This window comes from Capsicum annuum, chromosome 6 (genome assembly GCF_002878395.1).
Source record: "Capsicum annuum cultivar UCD-10X-F1 chromosome 6, UCD10Xv1.1, whole genome shotgun sequence".
Taxonomy (NCBI): domain Eukaryota; kingdom Viridiplantae; phylum Streptophyta; class Magnoliopsida; order Solanales; family Solanaceae; genus Capsicum; species Capsicum annuum.
The window spans coordinates 165,457,971-165,474,044 of NC_061116.1; the positions used below are offsets into that span (position 1 = coordinate 165,457,971).

Genomic DNA, 16,074 nt, shown 5'->3' on the forward strand with positions numbered 1-16,074 from the left:
GTGGCATGTGTATACACTCAAAATGGTGTGTTTGCAACGAAATAAAGAAGAATCATAGGGTAATTGGTCGAAGTTAAAGTTTTGGTGTCTTTTTGCAAATCTCGGACAAGATCAGGGGGGTAATTATGTATTTACTTTATATTTTTTAAAGTAGTATATATTTAGTGTATATATGTTGTATGCATATTCTTTAATGCAGTATGTATATTGTATTGTACGTATATATGTGCATATATTTCCTATAGAATATAAACTAGTATCTATTTAATGTATACATGTGTATATGTTTTCTAAAGTAGAATATATATTTAGGTTGTATGTGTTGTATGTATATTATTTAACGTTTTTAAAATGTATATAGGTGTGTATATATTGAAAAAAATATGAAAATATGAATTTAATTTTTTAAAAAAAAAATTTGATCGATTTTTACCCGTCAAAATTGGATAATTCTTAAGTGGATCGGTTTCGATCCGTTTGAGTAAATTTCACTGTTTGGGCCCAGACCGGACTGGCCAATTAACATTGGCCCGATACCGGACTAGCCCATAAGCCGTTTAACTTTCATGGGCCGATGCCGGTTTGAACCGAACCGGCCCGGTTAACAGTCCTTTGAAGATCATTTCTGTTGATCAGAAAGACCAATATGATATGGAATGTTGAAGAATGATTATTACATTTTATACAATTTTCACTCCATTTTTATGGATTTCTTTTTATTTATGTTATAGATAGATGATCCTAAATCCTTAGTGTTGCAATGGTGATAGTGGTGTCACAAGTCTGAGCATTGAACTATTTTATTTTATTTGTCATAGACAATACAGGCTTATTTTGAGCTCAACTTTCAAATCGCTAGCAGAGTATCATATTCATAAAACTTTTAAATTATTAATTTGTCTATTATTACTCAAAAACATGTACAACAATCTTGTGAGCTTCGTTAGATAATTTTTTAATAAATAATTTGGGTTACACGTGCATTGCAGGTGTCCTGTCCATAAATTAGTGTTTATATATATATATATAGTTTGAACTTTTTGCCCTTTACTAAAAGTCTTTATTTTAGACAAAATTGTCTTTTCACTATTTTTTTTCTAATATTTAAGAGTTGAAAATTATTTAAATATATTTATAGAAAATCTTTTCTTATTAGGAGTAATCAGAATTAATGACAACTAATATGTTTTTCATTAGTTTAAGAATTTTAAATCAACTAAATTTGATTTTAAGAAGATTTGAAAAATCTAGAAATAAGTATAAAAACGTTAGAATAAGAAAAATTTAAGAAGTATCTAATTTTTTAAAGTTTTAAGTACGTAATAAGAATTTAATCAATGATTTTGTAAAGATATGACTTTAAAAACAAAGAAAACTTTGAATATAGAAAAAAAGAAAAAAATAATCATACCACAGATATAATTCAAATTGATACGTCTCTCTTACCCTCTGGCATCAAAAAAAGGAGGTATTGCATAGCAAACGCAAAAATGATGATCCATATGCGCTTATACTAAAATATATGTTTAGGGTTATATTATTATATTTAAGTGTGAATGATCTTTGAAAAGTGATTTATACTTTTTGCACTTCATTAAAATCTCTGGAATAGATAAAATTATTTAATTTGAAAATATATATATATATATATATATATATAGGTGATGATCCATATGCGCTTACACTAAAATATATGTTTAGAGTTATATTATTATATTTAAGTATGAATGATTTTTGAAAAGTGATTTACACTTTTTACACTTCATTAAAATCTCTGGAATAGATAAAATTATTTAATTTGAAATATATATATGTGTGTGTTATGCACGCGCGTTTATACTAAAATATATGATTAGGGTTACATTATTATATTTAAGTGTGAAGATCTTTGAAAAGTGATTGATACTTTTACACTTCATTAATATCTCTTGAATAGATAAAATTATTTAATTTGAAATAATCAAACGTTATGCGTGTGAGACATGTGCAGTTAATAGTGTTAGGATGTACTCTAACCTTTATGATTTTATCTAGCTCTGTCCGTATAAATTTGTGCTCATATCAAGCAGTGCAAGAGGATGTGCTCTAACCTATCTAGCTCTGTCCGTATAAACTTGTGCTCATATCAAGCAGTGCAAGAGACTCATCGAAACGTGATATCCTTTAAAGAACATCAGGTTAAAATGTCATCAGGTTAAAATGTCCTTTAAAGTTGCTTATTCAAGACTTCCTAATCCATCTTTCTAAATTACTCTGTAGATCTAGTATACCCTTTTGAATTCTCCTAGCTACAATTTAGTTTGTCCCTTGTTAAAACAGTAGAGTAATTATGACATAGAATTCGAATACGTAACACAAGTACCAGGGTAAATGTCTTCTGGCCAAACTTCTAGTGTAGTTATTTGAAAGCATATTCAGTCTAATCAAAGACCACAACCAAAATAAGGCATCTTAATATGTTTATTTTGTAATTCAGGTAAATGCATTTAGAAATTAGAATAATTCTGCAAGTCAAATTCATAAACATTGGATATGAATTTTTTATAACAATAATTCACATTGAGATATATTTTAGTGGATAGTTACAGTCTTACAGATAAAGTTTAGATACCAATTTTAGATATATACTCTTGACCATATATGTTTTCTCTCTACCATAGCATAAATGTGGGGATTAAAGTTTGATTTTATTGTGGAAATTATGATACGAGGGATAAATCATACGAGATTGTTTAATGACAGCCAATTAGGAGAAGTGTGACATCCAAATAACATCAAGTCGTTGGATCTCAATTTTTTGACAAAAGCCCGCCTGATAGAGGCAGAAGCGGGGGCCACCGAAGCTGACGCATGCATCAGTGTTTCAATTGAAGGAGGAAGAGACACAACTCAAAATGCCAGCACAGGAATAAAAAGAGTGGTGCTTCAAAGTGGAGTATTCTTTTATTTAAAGTTTTATTTATTTAAAGATAGTTTTGAAATATTATAAAATTTTTCTGTATTTCTAAGCTTCATGTCTAGACAAATTATATCACATAAATTGAGACGAATTAGGTATCACGTTGTCCTTGAAGAACTACTTGCCCCCTAAATTTGTTATCTATGCTAGCTTAGGTTCATTAACATAATTCTTGACTTATATTGACTTAGTAAGTATTATTTATAGGAAAGAGTCAGAGCATGAAGGTAAATATCCTGGTTAATTAATTAGTTTTATAAGTTGAGAATTGAGATAATGAACCCAATACTTTTTTATTTCTCAGTAAATACTGACGAAAAGCCAAAATAAATGGTGAAAATTAATTGACCAAACCAAAATCCCCGCGTAAGATGAGGAAATGACGTCACTAAATAGCTCACCAATTTAGTTTCTCCACCGAGCCATGAAACATATGGCGTACACACTCTTTACGCTCATTTGGACTTCCGGCTAGAACTTCAAGAATTTCAACACGCTTCTATTGAACTCTTAGACCATTTTTGAAAATTTTGACAGATGTCACCGGCCCCTACACATTTTCATTCATATATATATACTAACTGTTTTTAATCATTTTCCCTCCAATGGTCTTTTCGATTAAAACTATCTCTTTCTTTATTAGGGTCCACTGTAATATTATTATACCTCGTAATAACATTAATCCATGGAGAACGGCGGCCCTAGTCAGCCAAAGTACAAAGGAATTCGGTTGAGGAAATGGGGGAAATGGGTTTCGGAAGTTAGATTGCCTAATAGTCGGGAGAGGATTTGGCTCGGCTCGTATGATACCGCTGAGAAAGCCGCAAGGGCTTTTGATGCGGCGCAGTTCTGCCTCCGCGGGCCGAAAGCCAAGTTTAACTTTCCTGATAGTCCGCCGGACATATCTCTATCCGACCGACAAAGGCTTTCGCCTGCGGAGATACAGGCTATTGCAGCTAGGTTTGCGAATGATGATCACTCGCACTCCCAGTCGTCATCAGTAGTACAGGAGATACGGCCACTACCGTCACATGGACATGATTATGAGGGCAATATGTCAAATATTAATTCCCACGTGACTAATATGGAGAAAGATGAAATGTCACTATCATCAACTACTTGTAATGATCCAGTGGTCCAAATGGACACTAATAATAATAGTACTGCTACTGCAGCTATGGCCTGGGCTTCTTTTGATATGTGGGAAGATTATCCACATCATGCTATTGGGCCCCCACCTGATCTTTTTTGTGATCCACATTCATCATATGCTGGGACTAATTATGATTCTGGATATTATCCTGCAGGAGTACTGGATAGTTTGTCAAGTAATCTCTACTCACCACCACATTTTCCACAAAGAGTAACTCATAATTATGATGATGATGATACTGGCAATGGTGGAGATGAACATTATACTCAACAATCCTTCCTCTGGAACTTTTAACTAAAAATATGCAAGCCCTATAGTCTGCAGCATGTATGGCAAATATTAGTAATTGCTATATATGCTAGCCGATTTTTATCCAATGCTAAGTGATGGGTTATATATAGAATGGGGATATGTATGTATTGATCCTCTCTCCGGTTTTCTTATAGTAATTAATATTTTTGCCGGAAAGAAGAGATATATAAGGTAGCCTCATGAATACTTGTTAGAGTTCTGGGATTCATGCACGTTGCCAGCATTAATAAAGAGCAGGCATGCGTATCAGTAATATCTTAGTTTTAGATAATGAATAAGTTGTTATTGCTAAGAAGAAATTGTGAGGAGTCATGTGTATGTCTATCGGTAATTAATCACCATGTTGATCTTAAGCAGGTTTCACTGATGGACAAACATACTTATTAACTACTGAATTAGCGAATGGTGGTTATTTTGTCGTGTATTTGTCTGTCATTTCTTCCTCTATATATCTATATCTATAATTTATAATGTATTAAAAGTGTGAAAACACTTATTTGAACTTTTTGTATTTCATTAAAAGTCATCACTGCAAACAAAATCGTCTTCTCACTATTTTTATATTTAAAAACTAATAATTTAATTACTTTTTCTGATTTGGGACTTTGACACCTACTAAACTATAAATTAGTTTTTACCTTATTATAAATTATTTTTTACCTTATTAAAATATATGTAATTTAGGACTTTCACCTTATTTAAAATATTAGTTTAGTTGCACGTGCCTCGCATGTGTATCTTTTGATTATTTAAAATTAAACAAGTTTATCTATTACGAAAGCTTTTAATGAAGTGCAAAAAGTTCAAAACAAATATTTTATTGTAAGCACATATATATATGAGAAAAATAATTGCGTTGTTAGATTCGAAGATATAAGAATATCAAACCTAAAAATCAAAATCCACAAACAAAACAGATGTGATAATGCATAATGTGTTAAATTTAAAATCATTCCAAGCTAAAGAAAAAATAATAAGCCACGACAACCAATAAAAAAAGAAAAAACAACTCAACAAAAAGAGAGAGGGAATATAACATGCTAACCTAGAGAATGACAATTACAATGGTTGAAGAAAACATAAAATACAAGCGTGGGATGGGACAATATATATTAATATAAAAATATGTTGAAAATTAAACCTATATAAATTACAAAACAAATCGGAGTCCTAATTTAAGAAAAAAAACTACCATATTTTAAAGTCCTAGTCCATTACCATATTAAAGTCCTAACCCATATATTCTAGGATTCAAAATTATATATATAATTAAATAGTAAATGGAAAAAAAAAAGTGATTAGACAATTTTGTCTATTGTAAAATGTTTTAATGAAGGACAAAAAGTTCAAATCACTTTTCTAAGGTCTTCACACTTTTAATATATTATAAATTATACATTATACATTATAGATATAGATATGTAATTTAGGACTTTCAAACCAACTAATATAGTGTATTAATTTTTTTCCTTATTTAAAGATTACTCTATCATTCCGTTATTGAATACAAGTTTGTTTATTTATGCTAGGATTCTGTTTCTATTTTTTTAATACTTTTAAAACTACTTACATTACCATACATATTGTAATATATTAACATACTTTAACTCTTTACTGTATGTGGGCTGTGGCTTCCCTTTTGGTTTAGGATTCTATCATCACCAATATAATGTTAATATTTATTGCTCTGTAGGTAGTTTATTACTATTATAAGGTTAGAATTTCTTTTATCAAGTACCAGCTAATTAATATTTATCTATGCTGTATTTTTTTTTTGTTTACCTTACTATAAATTATTTTTTACCTTATTTAAAATATATGTAATTTAGGACTTTCACGTTATTTAAAATATATGTAATTTAGAACTTTCAAACCAACTAATATAGTGTATTAATTTTTTTTCCTTATTTAAGGACTCTTTATTTATTTAGAGCAAGAGAACGTCGCATTAAAAAAAAATTATCAGAGTTTAAATAATATAGGCTATTGATTCTATAATGTGACAAGGATTCGTGACCATGATTAGAGTTGTTCTTGGGTGAAGGCACATATTTGTATCTATTTTAATAACCGTGATTGTTCTTCGCTGCAATTTGTGAAGACATGGTAGTTTATTGCACAGAATTAAAGTTTAACCGTAAGTTTTTCTAGATTTGGATTGACTTGTGACTAATTAATATTTCATTATTATTTTTTTCAAGATGGTCATTTGTTTTTGTTTAAAAGATTGTTTCGGTGAGTTGAGAATCTCAGAATTTGCTTGATTGCTTGTTTTTATTATAGATATTTTAGTTGTGCGTGCATTATGATAGACGAATTAATTAGGTAAATCTTTTGTTTGTTGTAAACGATAGACAAATTAACTAGGTAAATCTTTTGTTTGTTGTAAACGAAATAAGAAGTACATAGCAGGAGTCGAGAAGTGAAACGTTTCCTCTATATATCGTTGTCATTCAAATTTTAACTATTAATCATTTATGTACTACATATTTATTTCTTGTTCTAAGACGTAAGACCAAAGGTCAATTATGGGAAACAATAAGTTGCTTTAGATAAAATTATTCATTTAACGTAGTACCTCGAATGGTTAATACTTTTATCATCAAATAGTATTATCAAAGGTGTAAAAGGAAGAGATTTGGAGTAACATATAAAGTTGTTGTCATGTAATTAAGAGGTCTCGAACAGGGTAACCCTACGTGATTGCCGTTTTCGTATGATTTGTGTTTGTCTTTTAAATTATTATTTTGATGGAGATATGAGTTTTGAGTTTCTTTTTATAGTTTGAGTCAAAAATTTATTGGAAATAGTCTTTCTACCTTTTGAGGTAGGGGTAAGGTCTACTATCTCGAAATCTTACTTTATAGGATTATATTGAATATATTGTTGTGTTTTATCTCGAATGTCAATCTTGAACTTAAAAATCTATATGATGTATTATTATGTTCTTTATCTGAAGAATCGCGTCTTAATTAAATAGCCATAACTATGTCAAAAAGCTCTTCATAATGAAGAATCTCAAAAGAAAGCTAAAAAAAACAAAGGGAGGTTGAGCTGTAAATTTTTCTATATGTAACTTGTATTACATGACCTGAAAAAAAAAATATCACCAATAAATAACATCAAAATAAAATGTAAAATTTTTGTACATCAAAATAGATTTAGGAGTCCTTATAGTTTGTTAAATAACTACTACCAAACAATATTTTAATGTTAATTAAAGTTGAGGGTAAACAATATTTTGTTCATATGTAAAAAATAACAAGTATTCCTTTGTCCAATGGTATTTTTTCACTGTACTAAAAGTAAATATCTAATAATACTTATTTAGTTTAAAACATTAATGGACAATTTAGTATTTTCTACCCATTTTTTTTTTACTATTAAATATTATATTCATTACTCAATGCAATTTTCAACACAATAAATTTATTATATTCAAAGAGCGGTATAATGAAATTGTTCCTATTATTTATTATATTTTAACATTATACCTTATTTATCTACTTTCAATGCTTCTGTCGTTTTATCTTGATATTTGATTTTTTTTATTGCACTAAATATGGCAATAAAGGACATGTAATTTACACTTTTTAAGCCATATATATATCATTTTTAAATACTTGTCCTTTTTGTTATGTATATTTTTAAGTAAAATTTTAACTAGAAATCAAGTAATTTGATTAAATTATCTTATTTATTATCCATTTCAATTTAATATAGTGCTTGTCCCTTTTGCACTACATTTAATGTCCCTCCATATTTTATGATGAAGGGCAAAGGTAAAAAAAACTAATGATATCTTCGTTTTCTAAAATGACAAGTGGTTCTATATTCATTTTTAGTTGACATGATACAACTTCATACAATCATTAAAAAAAATAATTAAAAATGTAATTTGACCCATATACTCCTTATTAATCTTTGCCTATTTATGTGTCTATTAATTATAGAATAATTAATATTAAGGGCAAACTTGAAAAAAATTAATTCTTTCTTGATTTTTTAAATTGATCAGCATTTGAAAAAAACTATTTTCAGTATACATGACAATTAAAAAGAAACATAATACGTATTATGAATCATCCTTTTTTAGTAACGAAGACAATATTTAGGAACAAAAGAAGTATTAAATGACACGAAGGTCGTTAGCAAATTGAAGGTGCTCGAAAAACTGTGATATTTAGTTGACAAAGAGGTGATAATTCTTTTTTATTCATATTATCTTTTGTGTTATATTTTAAAAGTGTTATACTTAATAATATAACGAACACATGTCAATTTATTTTTTATGTATTTATTATTATTAATATTATATACACATGCAACACACGTATACTAAATTAATATATATAATATAAACAAGGAATACTGTAATTTATCTCTCTTCGCTGCATGGTATCATGAAGTTACTTATCCGGTCCTGTAATACATGGCATGCAAGTTATAAATAAATCCCTGTCTTTGTGCTTGTTTACGTCGAGAGACAAGTCACTGGAATTTGGATATTTCCTCCATTTTAATTTATTTGTCAAATCATTGGAATTTGGATATTTCCATCATTTTAATTTATTTGTTTTACTTTAATTTATGTTTTAATTCGTTTCAGGAAAATATGTTTTTCTTTTAAAACTTTTTAATTTTAACTTTTAACCTAACATATTTAAGATCATAATAATATAAAATAACAATTTGGTACATGAACCCACTGTCTTTCTTTGTGCATGGTTCTCACTTTAAATAATTATGTTTACTTATTAAATCTTCAAATTCAAAGACAAGCTCTAAGCGAAAATTATTAAGCTCACCTGAACCTCATATTATACTGTAACTACACCCCTGAATATTACTTAAATAAAGTGATCAAAATAGGATAGGACATGAAATTTTTTTTGCTTGGATCTTCTTTTATTTCGGTTCACTTTTTGTAAAACTAGATTTTTAGGAAAAGATTGTCTTTCTATGGGCGTGCAAATTATTTATTATTGAAGCATATTTTGGGGTCAAGCAACACTTAAGTTACTTTCTTCAGTGCAGAGCCAGTGGATACCTTCCCCCAGAAAATTATATTTATACATACAAAGGTCAAATTTTATATATATATCCTTACTGGAAATTATTACTCTGCTACTATACTTTCTGATAACCTGCCTTTAAATTATTTTCTGTTACTCGTAAACTATCTCATCCACTTTCAAATTATATGTGTTACTTTACTTTTAAATATATTTCATAAAGTCAAGTGTATGTATTTTGCAAATTTTTAATTTATATATCTTCATTTTAGCAGTGTACTGACACTTTCTTTTAAGAACATATAGTTTAAAATCACAAGATGCACCTAGTATCTTTTAATATGTCGAACACTCTTTTAATTAACTTAAAATCACAAGATTTAAAATCATTAATGAAATTGTTATATTTCATGGTCAACTAAATGAAGACACATTAAATGAATATATATATTACCCTTATTTATAAGTGAACAAGATGAGGACCAACACAACATCTCCTACTTGTACTCAAAGTAGTATAAGTTGTACATTGTATTTGCTTTTGTTTTATTGGTGCATGAACACGTATTTCATTTTTGCTTCAGTTGATGCACCACTTTTGCAATATCACCACCATTCTCATCTCCTTTAGAATTCTTTCATATTTCTTTCTCCTCCTTTGCTAAGTTTCATAATTCTTTTCTCTTAGTTGAGTGATTCTATTGTCTTTGTGCTTTTGTAGATTCATTCTGGTGGTTGAACGCTGCACATTCTTTGCCATCTTCAAAAGTTAGGTTTGATCGAGCAATTGATGCTCCTAACTTGGCAATGAGGAGGTGACGGAATATTCAATCTAATCGAAAATCGGTGAACATAAAAGTACTATGGTGAGGCTCTAGAGTTTCCTCTTTGTCTGTTGATTTTATTTTTCATTTTTGTTGGAACCTTGAAGTTTTGATGAATGACAATATGAATGAAACAAGTTGATATATGTGTTTCACTGATCCGACAAGTTCAAGAGTGCAGTCTACGGTATAAATAATTAAAAATCAGAATGAGTTAATTCAGTGCAACTGAAAACTTCAACTTATTGATCGCGTGGGGAATAGAACAAGTTGAATTTGATTCAAACACTTGATGATAAGTGAAAGCAAGTTGAGTTAAAAAAGGAGTCCTATGTGAAGAAGGAGTTTCACTTCTGAGCATATTCTTAAGAGTCCTATGTGTAGAAGGAGAAAGATTCTGAAAATTGAAGAAGTTTATGCAAAATGTACAATTTGAAGGACTCTTTGGAGAGTTGGAGTTTGACTACAACACTAAGGAGACAATAGTTGGAATTGAAGAAGGAGTCTCACTTGAAGTTGAACTCTCATTGCATAGAGTTCTAATTGAAGGGGGAGTTTGAAATAAAGAATGACTCTTTGAAGAGTTGTGCTTAAATAGAAGATGTATCAGTCAGAATAAAGAAAAGAACAATCGACAGATTGACTTCATGAAGTGTCACTCAATCACTGAAGAAATACATTGAAGAACCTGGTTCTAAGTATAGAATCTAGCTAAGAGTTTTAGTATTGATTTTTAGAGTTATTCATTGTGTTTGAAATATTGATGTAATATTAGTTTCAGTGTGCTATAAACTGAACTAGGAGCTAGTCTTCGAGTGGAAAAAACTCAGAGACTTTGGGAATACATACCTTAGGAGGTGTGTATATAGTTAGGAATTTGAGTTTATAATCCCTAGTCGTTGAGTTAAAGGAGTTAGAGTTTATAATTCATATTTGTTGGTTACAAGAGTTTTGTAATTAGTCGTTGTTGAGGCTCAGAATTATTTAGTAAAGTTGGGGTTAAATCCTGTAAAGGTGCAAGTCTTGGTTTCTTACATCTTTTTGAGCCGGGTGTTTTCCACGTAAAAATCTTTATGTTCTTTACTTTCTGTTTTATTGCTTCTTTGGAACACGTCAGATAACCCGTTTCATCGATAGAAAACTCTTACATTAAAGTCACTGATCAGTAGGGCACGTACTCTGACAGGTGGTATCAGAACGAGGTTGTCTTAAAAAGAGCTACCACCTAAGACAAAGATCAATATGATGAATTTTGCACCACCTACTGGTCACAGTGAAGGTTAATCTACTATTAGACCTTCACTCTTTTATAGTTCTCACTTCATTTGGTGGAAAGCTAGGATGGAAACATTCATTCAAGGGGAAGACTATGAGTTATGGGACAAGATCACTCATGGTCCTATTATTCTAATGAAGTTAAAAGATGGTGAACAGGTCAAGAAGGTAAGAAGTGAGTTTACCGTTGATGACTTAGTGATATTAAAGAAAAATTCTAAGGCTAAGAATATCTTAGTCTATGGACTAGAATCGGCTGAATACAACAGAGTGTCAAACTGTACCACTGCTAAGTAAATCTGGGATGCACTGGTCAATGCACATGAGGGTACCTCTTAGGTAAGAAAATTTAGGATTGCTCTTCTCTTTACTGAATACGAAGCTTTTAAGATGAATGAGAATAAAATCTTGCATGAAATGATGGCAAGGCTTACTGCCTTGACAAGTGAGTTGACTTCTTTGGGACAAGTCATCACTATTGAAGAACAAGTTGAAAAGGTGTTGAGGGTGATACCAAAAACAAAATAGAATGTTAAAGTGACTGCTATTAGGGAGGCAAATAAGGATCTCACAAGTATGACACTAGATGAACTAGTAAGGAATCTGAGAACTTATGAAATAAAAATTGATGGAACTAAAGAGCTAGCAGCCCCTGAGGATACCTTAGCTTTGAAGGCATCTGAAGTGATGAAGAAATTGAACTTGATAAAAAATAAGTTGCCTTTATAGTTAAGAACTTCGTCACATTCTTCAAAAAGAAGAAGGGAACAAGTAGCAAGAAATAGTCCAATGACAATCCAAATAGATGCTACAAGTGTGGTAAGACTGATCATCAGATCAGGAATTGTCCTGTTTGGGAAATAGAATGGAGAAAGAAAAGGGCTTAAAAAGAATTAAAAAACAAAAAACAAAAAGAGGGAATAATATACAATGGTAGCAGCTTGGGGATCTGACTCAAATGACGATGAAGTTGATGAAATAGCACTCATGGCTCTTGGAGATTCAGCCTTGGATGAAGAAGATGATGCTTCTGAGGTAAGTATACTTGAACTTAAAAAAAAGTTGCATTTGTTTTCTAAAACAAAACTTATTTCCTTAATGAGTGCTCTAATTGATGATTTTCAAGAATTAACTTCTGATAGGGATAAGTTATTCAACAATCTTACAAGTCTTAAGTTTGATTTTATTGATCTAGAAACTTGTAAGAACACTGTTAAAAAGAAAAACTACACTCTTAAAGAACAGGTTAGCAGACTTAATTCATCAAACTTGACCCTCAAATCTAAAATCTTGAAACTGACTTATTTTGAAAAAAGAAAAAGGGTCAAAAGTGAGGAACAAGAAAAAATTGAGTCGGAATTGACTAAGATTAAACATGAATACTTTTGTGAAAAAGAAAAGGTTAGTCAATTGAGTCAAGAAGTTTCTAAATTGAAACTTGATCTTGAAAGAGCTAATAGATGGACACATTCTTCAAGAATTGTTCATAAGTTAGGTCAAAGAACTCACAATGAAAAGGCTTGGTTGGGCTTTTATAAAAGTTCTAATGCTATTAAAGATTGTGTTATATTTGTGGTAACCAGGGGTATCCAATCTCTGAATGTCCAGTTGCAGTAAAAAGCAAATCAAGAAGCATAAGCCTGGCAAAAAAATCTGATTCTATGTTAGCACAAGCTAACAAGAAGGTCAAATCTGGTCAAAGAAGTAGGTCACATAACTTGTTGCCTCGATGGTCTAGAAGGAACCTCATACATTCTTTTTCTCATAAGAAAGGACCCAAGCTTGTCTGGGTTCCTAAAGTTAACCCCTAATTTGTTTTGTAGGTGAGAGTAAAATGAGGCAAGTAAAATTTGTACATGAATAAAGCTTGCTCAAGGTATAAGACTGGAAATAAATAAAGTTTCTTTCACTCACCACATTTAAAGAGAGAATGAATATTTTGGAGATGGCAAAAAAAAAGAGAGGATGATAGTGAAACTGATGAGCATGCACAGGAACATGTTGTACCACCTGGTTCAACTGTTGTACAGATTGAAGGCATATTAATAAGGGGGACAACAAATCAAGAAATTGATGCATCAATAACACCAACACAAGTTGATGATAATTTTGTTGGTAATTCATAAGAACTGGTGTTGTCACAAGAATCTTGAGATATCTCACGGTAATCAATGGCTTGAGACTATGGTATTCCAATGGAAGGAATAGGTTAGATTTGAAGATGATTAAAATTGTATGAACTCCCCTCAATGATTGACTAGAATAATTATTTTTCTTTTAAATCTTACTAGCTAAAATTTTATTTGATTCATTCTTGCACATTTAGTTGTGTGTCCCAATTTTAGATTTTTGACTCTTCTAACCTAATTTTGTATTTCATTGTGCAGAAAATAGGTACAAGCAAGTAATTGTGTCCACAAAGTTCTTCTTATTAGGTATGCTCTACACTGATATAAGCATAGGCTGTCTAAGTTAAAACAGTTGAGCACACTTGTTCCGTTCCTCACACTTCATCTCTCTTTGTCCTATGATGTTGATGAATTAGTTGACCAAATTTTCTTTGACTCTCTCCAAATGATTGTGCACAAATAAGTAAATCCTACACCAGAAATTTTTTCTTCTCTCTCAACCAAAATATCAATTTTGTACCATGGATTTGCCAAGCTTGATCATCAATCACATACAGCATATGTTTTTGAAGAATGAAAAGAGACATGCTCTCTCTTTTAGTTCCTAATTGGCTCATATCTTTTAGAATTTCTCAGTCCAAGTTTAGGTTTGACTTTTCAAACAACAAGGAATGTTTTTGAATAGATGAATCATGTTGCTCTACCTGGTTTAATAAGAAGGGCTAAAACTCATTGCAAAAAAAAAATAATAAGAAAAATGATTTAGCTGAGATAAATTCTGAACTAGAAGCTGTATCTGACAGTCATGAAGCGGAATAAGTGGTCCTTCAGGCTAGGATCATGACTTTGAAGCTTGACCTTAATTGAGAAAGGGATGAAAATATTGAAGTCATTCGTCAATTGACACAGTTGATAACACCTGTTTTACCTTCCTCATCAGCTCCTCACTATTCGTATCCTTAGCCAAGTCCCACTTTTATACCATATTTTTTATTAATGCTCAGTTGTTTTCCTTTGTTCACTACTAGCTTAGGATAAATATGAAACATGCTCTGGCAGTTAAATGGAATGGTTATCTTTGCTAAATTGACTCATATTTTTGCTCTCTTTAATATATTACTATGTTGGCTAAAGTCTTTGTCTGATTGTTTTGATGATAGTCCCAGTAGCCATGAATAGCATAACAAATTGCTTTGGCTAGTATATAATTGCATTGAAATAGTTTTCGATGATGCCAAAAGGGGAAAGATAAGAGGGTTATGCAATGTTTATAACCCATTGACTAATTTGTTTCATTCTAGTGTTTTATACTTTAGTGCCTACAGGTGAAGATATTTGAATGCCCAAAGACAAAAGGTTTTTCATCATTAAAAAAGGAAAATTTGTTAGAACCTTGAAGTTTTGATGAATAACGATATGAATGAAATAAGTTAATATACATGTTCCACTGATCCAACAAGTTCAAGAGTGCAGTCTACGGTATAAATAATTAAAAATCAGAATGAGTTAATTCAGTGCAACTGGAAACTTCAACTTACTGATCACGTGGGTAATAGAACAAGTTGAATTTGATTCAAACACTTGATGATAAGGGAAACCAAGTTGAGTTGAAAAAAGAGTCCTATGTAAAGAAGGAGTTTCACTTCTGAGCATATCCTTAAGAGTCCTATGTGTAGGAGGAGAAAGATTTTGAAAATTGAAGAAGTCTATGTAAAACGTACAATTTGAAGGACTCTTTGGAGAGTTGGAGTTTGACTACAACACTAAGGAGACAAGAGTTGGAATTGAAGAAGGAGTCTAACTTGAAATAGAACTCTATGCAATGAGAGTTCTAATTGAAGGGGGAGTTTGAAATAAAAAATGACTCTTTGAAGAGTTGTGCTTAAATAGAAAATGTATCCGTCAGAATAAACTACGCACTTAAAAAGCAGAAAAGAACAATCGACAGATTGACTTCACGAAGTGTCACTCAATCACTTAAGAAACACATTGAATAACCTGTTTCTAAGTATAAAATCTAGCTAAGAGTTTTAGCATTGATTTTTAAAGTTGTTCATTGTGTTTGAAATATTGATGTAATATTAGTTTCAGTGTGCTATAAACTGAACTAGGAGCTAGTCTTTGAGTTGGAAAAAACTCAGAGACTTTGGGTACGCATACCTTGAGAGATATGTATTTAGTTAGGAATTAGAGTTTATAATTCCTAGTCGTTGAGTTAAAGGAATTAGAGTTTATCATTCCTATTTGTTGGTTACAAGAATTTTGTAATCAGTCGTTGTTGAGATTCAGAGTTATTTAGTGAAGTTGGGGTTAAATTCTGTAGAGTTGCAGGTCGTGGTTTCTTACACCTTTTTGAGCCGGGTGTTTTCTACGTAAAAATTATTGTGTTCTTTACTTTCTGTTTTAC

At 30.7% G+C, this 16,074-nt stretch overlaps 1 protein-coding gene across 1 annotated transcript; it reads left to right on the forward strand.

Annotated features, from left to right (window-relative positions):
- Nucleotides 1-3,556: 3,556 nt before the first annotated feature.
- On the forward strand, nt 3,557-4,846 carry LOC107874934 (ethylene-responsive transcription factor ERF016). The gene has a single exon (XM_016721631.2). The coding sequence runs from the start codon at nt 3,645-3,647 to the stop codon at nt 4,404-4,406; it is 762 nt and encodes a 253-aa protein (XP_016577117.2). The 5' UTR covers nt 3,557-3,644; the 3' UTR covers nt 4,407-4,846.
- The last annotated feature ends 11,228 nt before the right edge of the window (nt 4,847-16,074 follow it).